This window comes from Lepus europaeus, chromosome 10 (genome assembly GCF_033115175.1).
Source record: "Lepus europaeus isolate LE1 chromosome 10, mLepTim1.pri, whole genome shotgun sequence".
Taxonomy (NCBI): Eukaryota; Metazoa; Chordata; class Mammalia; order Lagomorpha; family Leporidae; genus Lepus; species Lepus europaeus.
Window position 1 is genome coordinate 20510181 of NC_084836.1, and position 16538 is coordinate 20526718.

At 36.7% G+C, this 16538-nt stretch overlaps 1 protein-coding gene across 5 annotated transcripts in view; it reads right to left on the reverse strand.

Moving 5' to 3' along the window:
- Positions 1–16538, reverse strand: part of SCYL2 (SCY1 like pseudokinase 2) — a 64391-nt gene that overhangs the window by 17398 nt on the left and 30455 nt on the right. For all 5 annotated transcript variants that reach the window (XM_062203066.1, XM_062203064.1, XM_062203062.1 and 2 more), the window contains exons 3-11: positions 16046–16203; positions 12344–12488; positions 10803–10952; positions 8361–8582; positions 7825–7941; positions 7194–7319; positions 5373–5549; positions 3227–3349; positions 445–558 (exon numbers count right to left, since the gene is read on the reverse strand). In XM_062203066.1, the coding sequence (XP_062059050.1) occupies positions 445–558; positions 3227–3349; positions 5373–5549; positions 7194–7319; positions 7825–7941; positions 8361–8582; positions 10803–10952; positions 12344–12488; positions 16046–16203 (1332 nt within the window). The remainder of the gene's footprint in view (positions 1–444; positions 559–3226; positions 3350–5372; positions 5550–7193; positions 7320–7824; positions 7942–8360; positions 8583–10802; positions 10953–12343; positions 12489–16045; positions 16204–16538) is intronic.

A 16538-nucleotide genomic window follows, 5' to 3' on the forward strand; every position in this document is an offset into this window, starting at 1 on the left:
TCAAAGAAGGCAACTATCCTTTGTCTATTTTTTTTTAGTACAACTATTTCCTTCCACTTGTATTCACATTACTTTATGTTTCATTGTATTCTTTACTTCTTTTAAGAGTGAGCAAGGAGGTAGAGGATAAGAAATTTAGAAACAGATGGCCAAAAATAATAGCAGTTTATAAAAGGAAGCCATTGCTTTTACACCATGTTAAACTGTCATAATTTTTTAAAACAATAAAATAAATTCTGAGTTAACACAAAAAGGATTAGGAAAAAAATATCCATCTTTTCTATTAAAACAACCAAAGATAGGAAAACTATAGCTCATTTTTATATTCAGGTTTCCTACAGCCAAGACAAAATACATAAACAAACTATAAAAGGGTTATTAAATAGTAAGAACATGACTTACTGAGATGTAAAAAAGCACACAAATCAACATGTAATTACTTACAGCAAGGGAAGATGTTTGCAGACAGGCATTTTTAATTCTTGGTATCAAAGCATTTTTCATGGAGGGGTAGTCTATGAGATTTGCAAAGGTCGGAATGATGTTTAGACAGAGCTCCTATTAAGAAAATAGATCAATTATTAGAGAAAGATCATCTCATCTTTTTCCTTACATATTAAAAAACATTTCACATTTGCATGACTAATTGGTCATACAGTTTGAAATACTTTCACATATGTTATAGTATTTGATCCTTTAAACAACTTGTTGAAGAAAGAATAGTTATGATTACTTTCCAATTTTATAGATGAGAAAATGGCTCAGAAGATCTTACTCAAGGTTTTACTAGGTTGTTAGAACTAGCATATGATATTCAAAACTCTGGTCACATTCCTCATTTCTTTCCCTGCTAACACAAATCCTCATTTAGTTTTAAAAATAGGAACACATAAATTTTGTTATCTTTCACATGAGAGAAAAGTTAAGTATGAAATCAAGTTTAAACAGTCCTCTTAAAGAAAGGATTTCTTAGCTGGTTACTACCCATACCATGGAATACAAACTTTTTTAAAAAAAAAAAAAGTACTTTAAAAGAGTAAAATATGTATAAAGTAGCATTATGTAATCTCAGTTTTTAAAATGTGTGTACACATCTGTCTACAGGCTTCATAAAAAAGTCCAGGCTATATCTGGAAATGCTAACTATGGCTATCTCTGAGAAAGGTTTCTCATTTTCTCTGCATTTTTAAGTATAGTCAGTCCTCTATATCCATATTCATATCCATGGATTCAACTAACAATACATGCACACTTTTATCTGTAATTACTCCTAGTATGTAAGAGGATATGATACACATAGAATATATACAAATACAATGCTTTTCTATAAGGCATAAGAGTTTTATTCATGCTTACATGGGGTCTTCAAAAAGTTCACGGAAAATGAGCATTACAAAATCAACACACAGATTTCAAAAAAATTTCTGTACCAAAACAAACTTTTTTTTTTTTTTTGAAAATCTTAAAATTTTACTCAAAAGGCTTAGAAGGAAAGAAACAGACAGACTGAGATTCCCCCACCTGCTGGTTCATTTCTCAAATGCCCACAACAGCCAGGACCAGGCCAGGTCAAAGCCAGAGCCAGGAACTCTATCCAGGTCTCCCACATGGAGAGCAGAGACCTGCTACAGAAGCTATCACCTCTTGCCTCTTAGGGTCCATATTAGCAGGAAGCTGGAAACAGGAGCAGAAATGGGACTTGAACCCAGGCACTCTGGTGTCCTAATTGCTAGGCCAAATACTCAGCACAAGTTATCTTTCAATTCCATTTGTCATAAATTGTTTGAAGTACCCTCATATAAGGGACTTGAGCATCCACAGATGTTGTTATCTATGTAGGTTCTGGAACCAATCCCTAATGGATACAGAGGGAGAATCATATTTCTAGATTTTGAAATTAAAGTAAGTTAACTCATAGAAAAAATGTATTTAAAACATTTTTGTTAATTAATGGTGACGCACTACAAATGATTTTAACTGGGGACTCTGAATGGGAACAATATAAGGAAAGAGGGGGATGACTACAGAATGGAGAATCAAATAAGATAAAGAAAAGAAATGGCAGGGCTGGTGTTGTAGCATAGTGGGTAAAGCTGCCACCTGCAACATCAGCTCACATATGGGCCGTCTTCATCTGCTCTCCCAGGTGCATTAGCAGGGAGCTGGATCACATTTAAAGGACAGACTTTCCAAAGATGGGGGAGGAGAACTGGCAAGGGTTAACAGTCAGTGAGACACTGTGTTCCTGTTAACCGGAGGGTGACTATTTAAGGGAAATCAGTCTGAGACAGATATGGGAAGAGGAGAGAAAGGGAGAAAGAGAATTAGATTTCCAGCAAAGTACCCTAAAACCTGTTTATTAAAAGGCAACTCGTAGTGTCTCTGTGGTGCAACTGGTTGGCGCGTTCGGCTGTTAACCGAAAAGGCAACTGGAAAGTGCTATGCTGTATAATAAAATACGTAATGTTTTCATATGAAAAGGTACATATACTTTTGAAATTTTTGTTCATAATTATCCATTTAGAAAGAAGTAGAAAGAAGGTATACAGTAATCCAAACTACAGTAAATAAAGCATTTTGCCGTAACAATACATTTCTGATAAATAAAAGTAACAAATCTATTTAATAATGCAGGTATTAACTGATTCTTTAAATTAGCAGTAGATACATTTTATAACATGTACCAATAAGGTAATTCAATAGATTTACTATAGAATTTATATAAAGTATTTTATGATGTGAACTCAAATGTAGTTTACTTCTTTCTTCAGCCACAAGAAAAAAAATATATAACTTATACTCAAAATGTACTGTACTTCTTCTGCTTTAAGAGTCAAAATCCAGCCAGTGCTGTGATGCAATGGGTTAAACTGCTGCATGTGTCAGCATCCTCTACCAGAGTACCAGTTCTACCTGCTTCCTGCTGATTCACCTGGGAAGGCAATGGAAGATGTTCCAAGTATTTGGGACCCTGCCACCCATGTGGGAGAACAGGATGGAGTTCCCAGATCCCAGCTTCCACCTCTCCCAGACTTGGCTGTGTGGCTCTTTGGAGAGTGAACCAGCAGACAGAAGGTTGCTCGCTCACTCTCTCTCTCTCTCTCTGCTCCCTCCCTCTCTTACCTCACCTCTTTCTTTCTGGTACTTACCTTTCAAATAAAAAACCTTAAAATAAAAAAAAAACAATCAAAATCACCATTAAAGAAAAACAAATCAAATATAGTACCTGGATCTGAATAGAAGGAGCTTCTAGTGCTCTGTAAACCATTGGCAGGACACTGTTCTTTATCTCATCAGGAGGGGTTTTGGTCAGCAGCAAATCCATTTTTTGCAAGAAAATTAACAAAATCTGTTAGAAAAAAGAAAACAATGTGTGAAAGTCTAGAATGTAAGGAGAATCAATACACATCAAAATTTAAAGTTTCTTCAAAAGTGTAAGTTACGTATTTTGACACTCACCATGTTGCTAGCCTGAAGGCATGGAAGACAAAAACATACAAATCAAGCCTCTTACATTTCTGGAAGTGTATTACTACTTAATATCTGCTCTCAGTTTAAACATGTAAATAAGGACTAATTTCCTAAATCACATATATTTATGGTAATGCACCACTTACCCACAAGTACCAACTATCCGGAAAATTACTGGGTTTAAAAAAAAAAAAATCCTGAGGAAGTAAAGTCATATGTCCTGAAAGTAAATTCCCTCACTCAACTTCCATACAGTTCCAGAGAAGAAGAGCAGGTACAAAATGAAAAGGACTAATTATCCCTCATCACTCTTTCAGCCAGCTACCTCCATATACCTAAATTATAAAGAACAAATTGCCTCTTCTATTCATGCAGAATACTTTGTTTTGCCAAGGCTCGGTTAAAAATTCCTTCTGAAAAATTTTAACTGAAAAACTAAGAATAAAATAAATGCCAAAGAACTGAGGCAAGAATTCAGACTATAAACTCCTAAGGATACTATCTTGACTGACACATAGCTTAGGGAACATGTGGCTCCACCAACTTTCTTTCCTGACAACTTGACCACTTGGAGGCACCCAACTGCAAAGCCTATAGCTCCCTCAATTGCTCTTTTCCTAGTCTACACAACTCTTTCCTAACCACCACAGACTGTGTTCTGCTCCCTTCCTTTGAAGGGGAAGAATATCAAGGGTCATAAAACCATTCTATCAGAAAGCTAATAGTTTACTAATAAGCTGTTGCCATACATAGATTGTGGCACATTGGGTTAAACTGCAGTGTGCGATGCCGGCATCCCATATCAGAGTGCCAGTCTGAGTCTCAGCTGCTCCACTTCTGATCTTTAACGTGCCTGGGAAAGCAGCAGAAGATGCTCCAAATACATGGGCCCCTGCCACCCATGTGGCAGACCAAGATGGAGCTCAATGCGTCTAGCTTTGGCCTGACCTGCTCCTGGCTGTTTTGGCCATTTGAGGAATGAACCAGTGGACAGAACATCTTTCTTTCTCTCTCCCTCTCTTTCTCTGTCACTCTGTCTTTCAAATAAATAAGTAAATAAATAAAATCTTGGGGAAGTGCCATATAGAAAAAATATAACAATATTTATGATGTGTCAGAAAATTTCACTTAATCTCAACACCTTTCAATTTAGAAATGAGGAAATGAAAGCTTTAATATGAGGATGACTTATCCAAGTTATACTTCCAGCGAAAAGATACGGAAGCTCAAATTCAAATCCAGGTGTATGAACAAAGTGTTCTTAAATCCAACACTACCCAGAATCTAGCAAATAAATATTCTAAGAGTCTACATCAGAGACTGATAATTTTTTCACATACAATACACATATACATTATTTCCACAATGCTGTAGACTACTTTTTTCTTCTAATGAGAGTATTTATTAGCAATAAAATAAAGAGAAATAGAAATAGTTGGCATAAGTCATCTAAAAATTGAAACATGCATGCACTGAATATATGTAATAAATTATCACACTGTACATACCCCAAATAAGTACAATTAAAATAATATAAATACACAAATAACAAACAAAAATGCTTAAAAGTGCAAGAAGAAAATAAATATTTCCTCTCTGAAATCTATAATTTTTAATAACATAAATGGGAATAGTGTAACACATGCAAAATTTCATTGCAATTTATTTTCTGAGATAGCAACTTGTGGGGAGCCATAGCCATCTATCTTCCTATGAAGCTTTAATCATAATTTTAGAAGTGGTTTATTTAAAACATATATGCAAAACTGCTTTCTGAATAATGAAAAGTCACACACTTACCTCATTTTTTAAAATGTCACATATTCATACTTTTTGCTTCCAGATACTAGTCGTCATTAGTAATAACAGTAAATAAATGTATGAAAAAATCTACGACATACCTGGATTGGTTCCTGTTGTTTAAATACAGGGCCAAGTTCAGGTAAAATTAACTTCACATATTCTTCTTTGGTACATTCCTCAGCAATTAGTAGAACATTGGGCAAAACAAAAGGTACCATGTCAGGGTTTACAAATTCTGAAGTCAAACAAGGCAAAATTCTCTGCACGATGACACGCTGAAAGGCAAAAATGTTTTTATAAAGCTAAAGTTTAGTTCAAGCTTTTAGTATTAACACTGAAGTCTAAAACTTTCAATACTTTTTTTTTATTATTAAATTATTTATTTATTTATTTAGACAGGCAGAGTGGATAGTGAGAGAGAGAGAGACAGAGAGAAAGGTCTTCCTTTTTGCCGTTGGTTCACCCTCCAAAGGCCGCTGCGGCCGGTGCATCTCGCTGATCCGAAGCCAGGAGCCAGGTGCTTCTCCTGGTCTCCCATGCGGGTGCAGGGCCCAAGGACTTGGGCCATCCTCCACTGCCTTCCGGGGCCATAGCAGAGAGCTGGCCTGGAAGAGGGGCAGCCGGGATAGAATCCGGCGCCCCAACCGGGATTAGAACCCGGTGTGCCGGCGCCGCAAGGCGGAGGATTAGCCTGTTAAGCCACGGCACCGGCCAAAACCTTCAATACTTTTAGGTAAGGTGATCATATAACTTATGGTTGATAGTAGTATAAGCTTGAGAGTAAAACAGGATAAGACTAGTGCTAGTTATGTCAGGCCCAACAGTAAACTTGGGAATTTAACAGCAAAAGTGTGACAGGAAAAGGTTACCTTTAGTAAACCTTTCCTAATTAATCTTCACTGATATGTTTCTCCTCTTAATTTCTTCACTACTTACGAATCATGCCACACAATTTAAATACTGTCTTGAATGGTTAATTGTTTTATTACTCGTGCCAATCCTACCTACACTTACTGTAATGGTCTTGAGAGTAGGAATTCTTTCTTTATGCTTCCTCTTTATTTTTCATAGCATTTAAGTAAAGTGCTAGACAAACAGTGAGTTACTGATAAACACAGGAAATATTTTTGTGAACAAGAATTACTGGTTTCCCAACCAGTGCCTTCTTTAGTATTCATCACCACCTTGCAGACTACATTACCCTCATGATTTAGCAAGTCAGAAGGTGAGAGTAAAAAGAACTGGAAAGTCCAGCATCTGTTAGTATTCCTTTAACTGTTGGTGAGTCAGTGATCCTCACAATGACACCTTATGGACTGCTCTGATAATGTCCAACTGCTGTCTTTGCAAACATTGTATCCTATTTCTTTTTGAAATACACACAAAAAGATACACTCAGGGCTGGCATTGTGGTAGAGTAGGGTAAAGCTGCAGGCTGCAACACTGGTATCCCACACGGGTGCTGGTTTGTGTAGTGGCTGCTCCACTTCTGATCCAGCTCCCTGCTAATGGCTGCGGAAAAGCAGTGGAAGACAGCCCAAGCGTTTGGACCCCTGCCACCCACATGGGAGACCTGGGTGGTTCCTGGCTTTAGCCTGAGTCAGTCTAGGCCATTGAAGCCATCTGTGGAGTGAACCAGCAGATGGAAGATCTCTTTGTCTCTCCCCTCTTCCACCTCTCTCTCTCTCTCTCTCTGTAACTCTTTCAAATAAATAAAGCTTAAAAAAAAAAAAAAAAGGTCCTTTAAACTAACTTTCGGCTTCAGTCTGCAGCCTTTCATAGTCATTTGTATACCTAAGGCAAAACTTACATTATTGCTTTAAGAGAATTGTTATGGTAAATCAAAATAAACTTTGAATTCTAAAATGCTGTTTATAATAATAATAATAATAATAATAATAATAAACTAATAAACAAACCTTGGGAAGTTTTGGTAGAACTTTTGGCAGTCCTTTGAAAAACTGTGATTTCTGAAGATTATCTCTTTGGAATAAAGTATCAAAATATTGCAGTGTTACTGCACCAACATCATCAAAGAAAGGAATCTAAAAATATGGAAATAAGTTATTTTGATAAATATTCAGAAATTTTTAGCATAATACTAAAGACTACTTTAACAAAAATTTATAAAATAAGAAAATAATAAATTATTTTTCTCTTCAAGTTCAAATCTGTGATTTGGAAACTGGCTGGGTGATTTCTTTTGCACAGCCTTAAAATACTGAAAGATTAAGTAAAATATCTTGAAGGCATTAAGAGTACTAGTTATTTATTAAATTTCACACTGATATAAGTAAAACACAGGGCATTATGAGTCCAGAATTTCTGCATACCTGACAGGAATATTTATTTGAACTTTTAATTTCCTATCACAGCAGTATACATAAATTATTTAGCTGTTTAAGAATAAAAGTTGTTGAATATTTAATACAATCAAGAATTCAGATGTTATATAGAGACTACGCATATGATTACATCTTGCTTTAGAAGAACTTAATCTACTTCCAACTTTTTGCTGACCCTCTAAGACAGAAATCCATGTGTACTCACCTTTGTCATTTGATCTGCATCTGGTCTTACAGTTGGAGTAACATTTAACAGTAGTTTAACATGTTCACGGACTTCCTCAGGTATATTAGTAAGTGAACTAGATCCTAAACGACTCAACTATTCAAAAGAGTGATAACATCAAACATGAATAGAAAACATTTAAAAAGAAACATTTACTTAAGTCTATTTAAGAAATCTTTGAAAAATGTCTTTAGTATATTTAAAGACTGAAAAAATTGCTAATTCTACTGCTGCAAGACAGTTAAAACATTTATATTTAATATGTACATTATTTCTATTCTTAAAATGTCCAATACTTTAGACCACAGTTCAATATTCACTCATGTAAACAGCATGTTAAATTTGTAGTAACAAATTTTGGTCCTCATAGTTATAGAATTTTATTAAAGTGATTTTATGTAAATTTAAAATGAGACACTCATCTCATTTAGAGAATTTTCTGAACACATTTTAAACAAAAATCAAAGAAATGTTTAATACATTTTTAATGCGAGCAAATATTTATAGGCAAATACCTGATCCAATTGCCTACTGAAGCTCTTGTAAATATCTTGCTTGTTGACTTCAAATATAGGTTTTCCTTTATTAAATACAGCATATATAACAGTTCCTAAAGAATACATATCGCTGGCTGTTTCACAGCTCACAGAAAGAATGTATTCAGGAGCCAAATATTCAGGATTTGGAAGACACAATGACGGTAAATTTGGGTCCCATTCTTTACAAGGAAACTTTGGCTGTTACAAGATATAAAAGGAATTACATATATTAAATATTTCAAATTAAAGCAAACCACTAAATTTATACTCAAGGTGGGCGTTTGGTGTAGTGGTTAAAAATGCTGCTTGGGATGACCATGTTCCACATCAGAGTGCCTGGCATTAAATCCCTGTTCCACTCCTGACTTTAACTTCCTGCACACCCAGGGAGGTAGCAAGTGATGGCTCAAGCCTGCAACCCACATGGGAGACCCACACTTTGTTGCCAGTTCCTGGCTTAGCCCTGCCCTAGCTGTTGTGGACATTTGGGAATGAACCAGTGGATGGGAGAATCAAGCAGTCAATCTCTCTCCCTCCCTCCCTTTCACTCCCATTGCTCTGCCTTTTAAATAAGTAAGATTTTAAAAATCAATATGCAATCATGCAAGTCAAAAATTCTATCAGCATCTTTAATCCTAAAATTTCCAAAATACTGAAATCTGGAAAATGTATGCAACAAGTTAAGAGACAAAGAACTGTAATAATTTTGAGACTACTGGAGTCTCTTCCAGAAGACAAATTAGCATTGTAAGATGCAATATGAACATACAAAGGTCTTGCTCCTGTTTTGTGACACACAAGCTTCAAGTTTTATGCACTAGAGTAAAGACAGTTGTTTAAAACTTTGCTGTTTGTGGCCGGTGCTGTGGAATAGCAGGTAAAGCTGCCACCTGCAGTGCTGGCATCCCATATGGGCGCGGTTTGAGTTCCAGCTGCTCACTTCTGATCCAGCTCTCTGTTATGGCCTGGGAAAGCAGTAGAAGATAGCTTGAGTCCTTGAGCCTCTGCATCCACATGGGAGACCTAGAAGAAGCTCCTGGTTCCTGGCTTTGGATCAGCCCAGCTCTAGCCGTTGCGGCCATTTGGGGAGTGAACCAGCGGATGGAAGATCCCTCTCTCTGCCTCTGCAACTCTGACTTTCAAATAAATAAATAAATCTTTTTAAAAAATTGTTGTTTAGCTAACTAGCTCTGTTATTTAGTTAACAGATTAAAAAGATTGTAATAAGAATTAAATAAATGTTGAAGCTGCACCTACCACAGTACCTGATTCATATTTGTACTCAACCAGTATTAATTCTTTCTTATTTCCTTAAAAATGACTTCTTAATTTATCAATGTATCTTGGGTCAAATCATGATCTCTTTTGACTATATACACTAAAAACCTGAAATATAAGGTGCTATATCTCAAAGAATCAATCAACACAAAACAGGATTGACTGTAGGTAGCATGAACAGGCAGGCATCCTAATCACTAAGAAACAGGTGCTTTGGAAGCAGAAAGACTGGGTTCAAATCTTGGCTCTATTACTTACTGCCCATTTAAACTTAGGTAAGGTTATGTTATTCTATGAGCTAACTTACTTGACTGTACTATCCCTATACCCACTGAGTCGCGATGAAGATTAAATACGTAAATACATGAAAAATGTTAGAAGAACACATCAATATGTTAGCTATTATTATCATTGTTGTTACTGTTATTATGCTCCATATAGAGCATTCCATGGTCCAATAAGTTAGGGAAACATTGTTAGAGATTCACTATATTCGTTAGTGTTTTTGATATTCTAGGGGAGAAAAGACAAAGAAAATCCTATAAACCCAACAATTTCTCAAATTTATTTAACTCCAGCATCCTTTTCTCAAATAACATTACCACAGAGTTAATGAGGTACAATGAACACTAGAGACTGCCTATAAAGCAGTACTGTATAGTCTATTTTTTATTTAATTATTATAATTATTATATAATATAATTTATAATTATTATAATTTACTTATTTCACTTGAAATGCAGGGTTGCAGAGAGACACACACACACATAGAGAGAGAGATCATCCTCTGGTTCACTATATTCCCACAATGGTCAGAGCTGGGCCAGGCTGAAGCCAGGAGCCAGGAGCTTCTTTTGAGTCTCCCACATGGCTGGCAGGGGCCAAAGTATTTGAGCTATCTTCCGCTGCTTTCCCAGGAGCATTAGCAGGTAGCTGGAAAGTAGAGCAACTGGAACTTGAACTAGCGTCCACACAGGATATTGACATTGCAGGTGGTGGCCTATCTTGCTAAACCACAATGCTGACATCCACATAACCTATTTCTACACCCTATCAGGTTTATAAATTCCCTGGTCCATTCTAGATGTAATCACACATTTCCATGGACTTAAAAAATCAGAAGACTAAAATCTTCATTACCTCTTGTTCAGAAGGATTGGTTGATGATAAACAAAAATCAAAACCCATTATTTTCCAGGCTCCGCTTTTATTCAAAATTATATTTTCAGGAGTAATATTTCCATGAACCATCTTCACACTGCTATGTAAAAATGACAAACCTTCAGAAACCTGCAGACAGGAAAAAAGCCAGGTATTTTTACATTAAACAAAACTTTTTTTGATTAAAATAATAAAATGTCTCATAAAAATCAATATTATTGCTACTTCTTCCAAGAACTTTGTATATCAGCTAATAAGCAAATTTAATCATAAATTCAAAAGTATAGATCTCAGTTGCTATGATAATCTAAGCATTAGTGGAGAAAATTCAGTTATAAAACCAGAGTACAATTATTAAGTTCCTCCCTATACATACATGAACAAAAGAAAAATGACAAAAGCATCCATTGCTGCCAAATTTATTTAGAGTTTGAAAAGTAAAACAATCTCTGATTCTTGAAGTACACATTAGTGGAATATTCAGATTTTATATATTTACATTCTATATTAATATTCAGTTTTTCTGAACAGTATTGTGTTCAGTTTTCATATATTCAAGTGACCAATGTTCACTTAATTTCACATCAGATTAATATTTGGTCCTTTTTATTTGTGTTTGAGATTATAAGAAAATTTGTAAAATTAAACTGAAGGTTAGATTTCTGTTCCCAGAAACGAGCAGATTTTGGTAAACTAATACTCCCTAATTTCCAGGACACTGTTGCACTTGGCTTTTTCCCCAACTCTACTGGTCCCTACTTTCCGTCTCACTTCTGTACTCAATGTCTGGGCCTCTGCAATTTTCCATCTCCTCTCACTTTCTCAGGGTTTTCACAACTTTAGCTATAGCTACATGCTGATTATCCCAAAGTCTCCAGTCTGGGTTTCGGTTCTAAAGTCCAGACTTGATCATTTCCCTTCTTGAGTCCCCTCCCCTTGAAGGTTTTCTAAGAATCCGCAACTGAGCTTCCCCCAGAATTCAAGTCTCTTCTCCCACATCTTTTACTTCATTTGGTCCAGTTGCTTAAAACAAAATCCTTTGAATTATCCAATATCCAATACTCTGTTTTTTATACAGTGAGTCTTTGCTACATCACTGTCAACATACACTCAGAATTTCATCCTATCCTACTATCTGGACCGGCATTCTCTCTGGATTGGATGACTGCAGTAGTCATCTACTTCATCTTTGTTTCTGCTCTAAATTCTCATGAGAGCAGCTACAGTCAGTCATTCAGTTAAAACAAACAAACAAACAAAACAAAAAACAAATATAAACAAAGTAAAATGTAACCCAGATCAGGCTGCTTTCCTGAAACATGCCGAAAGCCTCCTTTTTTTTTTTTTTTTCTCTTGAGTAAAATCTATTTTCTGGCTTTCAGGGCCTAACAGGATCTAGCCACCCATTACCTCTCTAGTCTTATTTCCTACTATGCTTCTTCTTGCTACTTTGAAATAGCCAAAAACAATTTTAAAGGAAAAAAAATACTCTTTTATATATGTTGAGTAAAAATGCATACCTGAAGCAAACCATATTTGGTTTCGACATCATAAAGTTTATAATCCTTGATGTCCGGAGATATAGAGGAAGGAAGGTTTTCCCAGTTACCAAGAACATTGGCTAAACTGGCAAAAACTGGTTCTGTACAAAATGCCAAGCAATCTCTGTTTTAAAAAAGAAAGAGTTACTTTTTGTTTTTATACACACTGTCCAAATAAAATATACAGAAAATATTAACTGTCCTATTAAACTATCAACCAGAAGGAAGACCGTTTTAGATTCGTTAGTGTCAGCATAAATCTAATACCCTTAAATCAACAAGTCAGAAGGCTTTTTTTTAATGAATTATACAAGATGGATCACTTTCTTTTAAAATGTTGCAAATTGTGATATATTCTCTAAAACTTAGTCAGCACAGTATTACAAGGGTACTTTTTCAAATGATTGATATCCTTTAGGAAAACCAATGGGAAACAATTTAAAGTATTGTTATATTACATGTATAACACTTATTTCTAAGTCTGTAATTTTCAGAATGTACTCAAAGAAACCTGTGGATTTCTCACAGACATGACTAGAGCAAAATTAAGGAAGAGGGACAGGGCATAGCTCCAGGTGCCCCATTCCCACTTCAATCAAAGCAGCTATGCTTTTATATAGTTTAAAAATCATGTTGAAAGGTGTCAACAGTTTTTAAATTCTTTTTTTTTTCTTTTTTTTTGACAGGCAGAGTGGATAGTGAGAGAGAGAGAGAGAGAGAGAGAGAGAGAGAGAGAAAGGTCTTCCTTTTTGCCGTTGGTTCACCCTCCAAAGGCCGTCACCATGGCCGGCGCATCGCGCTGATCCGAAGCCAGGAGCCAGGTGCTCCTCCTGGTCTCCCATGCGGGTGCAGGGCCAAAGGACTTGGGCCATCCTCCACTGCCTTCCCGGGCCACAGCAGAGAGCTGGCCTGGAAGAGGGGCAACCGGGACAGAATTCGGCGCCCCGACCAGGACTAGAACCCGGGGTGCCGGCACCGCAAAGCAGAGGATTAGCCTGTTAAGCCACAGCGCCGGCCAAACAGTTTTTAAATTCTTAAACTTATTGCTCTCTGTGTACAAGTATAACAAGATCTACAAATTCAGAAAATGTTATGTGCTAACATTCTGTAGCCTTACAGAATAATTTTTTCTCAAGGACTACCACCCCCAACCATAGCTACTTACCAGTTATTCACTCCTGTACTTGTACTTATTTTTAATCTTATTTATTTTCACTTACTTGAAAGGCAGAGCAATAGACAGACAAATACAGTGACAGAGAGAGATCTTCCACCTATTGGTTCACCTCCTAAATGTAACAGCCATAGCTAGTTCACTTCCTAAATGCCCACAATCACTAGGGCAGGCTAGGCCAAAGCAAAGAGTCTAGAACACAATCTGAATCTCACAAGTAGGCAGCAAGAACCCAAGTACTTGAGCCATTATCTGTCATCTCCCAGAGTGCACAAGAGTAGGAAGCTAGAATTGGAAGTAGAGCCAGGACTGAAACCCAGGCACTCCCACATGGGATGTGGGCATCTCAAGTAGCATCTTATGTCCTTATGTCCTGCACCAAATGTCCACCCCCTATGTTTAAATCACCATAAAAGAAGCTAACATACTGGTGATTCTTTCCTTAAGGTAATTAAAATGTAATTACTAGATATAAGACATACAAATACAAGGTAAAATAAGTATGGGTTAAGATTCTCACAGGTGACACTATAGCCACTGATAAAACACTCCAAAGGAAATAGCTAACACAGAGTCAGCAGTGTGCAAGACGAGTGTGGCAAATTAGTCCCCTCTGAGATTTAGAAAGCACAATGGGGGCAGTTAATGGCACAGCAGTTAAGACACTGGGACGCCTAACTCCTGCATCACAGTTCCTAGGTTAGAATCCAGATCTGCTCCTAATTCCAGCTTTTCTGGAAGGCAGCAGATGATGACTCAAGTACTTCAGTCTGTGTAACCCATGTAGGAGACCTGGATTCAGTTTCTGGTTCCTGGTTTTGGCCTAGCCCAATCCTCATGTCCTGGCTGCTCCTCTTCCAATTCAGCTCTCTGATATGGTTTAGGAAGGCAGTGGAAGATGGTCCAAGTGCTTGGTCCCCTGCACCCACGTGGAGAACTGGAAGAAGCTCCTGGTTCCTGGCTTCTGATTGGCCCAGCTCCAGCCATTGCGGCCATTTGGAGAGTGAACCAGTGGCTGGAAGACCTTTCTCTCTGTCTCTCCCTCTGTCTGTAACCTCTCAAATAAATAAATAAAATCTTTAACAATTTTTTTTTAAAAAAGAGATAGCAAATATGTCTTCTGGGTTTACTTATAAAAAGAAGAAATAAAAAAAAAATGTTTCACTATAAGAGACATAAGAGCATAATTCTGGGTAGGCAAAGAATGGTACAGTATTCAAAAAAAAAACAAAAAAAACCAAAAAACACCCCAGGAATTGGGATGAAGAATCTCAGCTGACAAACACAGTCATCCAGTTTAAGTAACATCTCTGATACTATTCTCTTACATAATTACGAGATTTAAATAAGTTAAACAGGATAAAGCACTTTAGCATAATTTTTGACATGGTAGATGTTTATCCTTTTTTTTTTTCTTTGAAAGAATCCCTTGCCTTTAAGAGGCTATGGGCCAAGCGGCCAAGAGAGGCATGTGGGAGAGTAAAGAATGGTTATGAAGATTCCAAATTATTAACTTCACAGAAATTCATAAATTTATAAAATATGAGGGGTCTTTTTTCTTTCTTCTTCCTCTTTTTTTTTTTTTTTTTGATAGGCAGAGTTAGACAGTGAGAGACAGAGACAGAGAGAAAGGTCTTCCTTTACCGCTGGTTCACCCTCCAATGGCTGCCGTAGCCAGCGCAGCATGCTGATCCAAAGCCAGGAGCCAGGTGCCTCTCCTGGTCTCCCCTGTGGGTGCAGGGCCCAAGGACTTGGGCCATCCTCCACTGCACTCCGGGGCCATAACAGAGAGCTGGACTGGAAGAGGAGCAACTGGGACAGAATCCAGCGTCCCGACCAGGAATAGAACCCCGTGTGCCGGTGCCGCAGGCAGAGGATTAGCCTATTGAGCCGCTGCACCAGCCTATGAGGGGTCTTTAAAGAGTTCACAAACATGTGTATTATGAAAAAACTATGAATTTAAAATTTTTTGCACCAAAATATCTTTTTAAAATCCAGTTTCTCAAGAACTTTCTGAAGTACCCTCATAGATAAAACTTTTGGTTTGTTTTGGTTAAAGAGAGATGGGGCATATGGAATCCTGCTATCTCTGCATGTTCCACCTGCCTGTTTCTCTCCCATCCTTAGAGTCCCAAGGACCAGAAAACACAATCAGCAAACCTCTTGATTAAGATCCTTTGAATTAACAGCTGGGAATACAATCTGCTAAAGATGAGGAAGGAAGAAATTTGGGGTTATGATGTGGAGAAAGTTTACAAAGCAAGGGTATCTAGAGAAGTCTGAGGCAATTAAATAGACCAATAGCAAATGTGAATAAAGTGTTAATATTTCAAAAAGAGACACAAACATAGATAATTCAAATAAATTTTAGGAAAATAATCCATAAGAATTCAACATCTGGCTAATAAGAATTTTTCATTGACAATATTTCAAATAGATTTCAAACAGTTATTCTGAACTATTTTCTCAGGAAATTTCCTATATAAATTTCTTCTAAAAAAATTTACCTTGATTCCTCTAAAGGATGCTGGACAGTAAGAAGCCGAGGGTGTCGTAGCCGAGTTAACTGCTGGACTCCTCGTTTCAGAGAATCGATGATTTGATCCTTTTCAAATTTTTGGTATTTGTCAATCAGCTTTTTATCAAAGACAAAAACAGCCACTTCCTAATAAAATAATTGTTTAATTTTAATCAAGTTAAACACATAAAAGTAATAAAATTATAGTTGAGTTTCACAACAGTCTACATAGAAATAACATGCCATGGAAATTTCAGAACCACTGTAACGTTCTTCTGAAATAAAAAAGTTGGTGTCTTAGTGACTAGTAATTCTAAATGTTTTTAAAAGTATGAGATCCAGAATCCTCATCTAAAGAGAACACAACAAACTCCCACCTTTGAATTCAGGTATCAGAAGCATTTATAACTGTTTGTAATGTGTTGTTCCCCCTATGTAGAAATCTCTTATTTAACCAGAACTTACACTGAAGTTCAAATGTT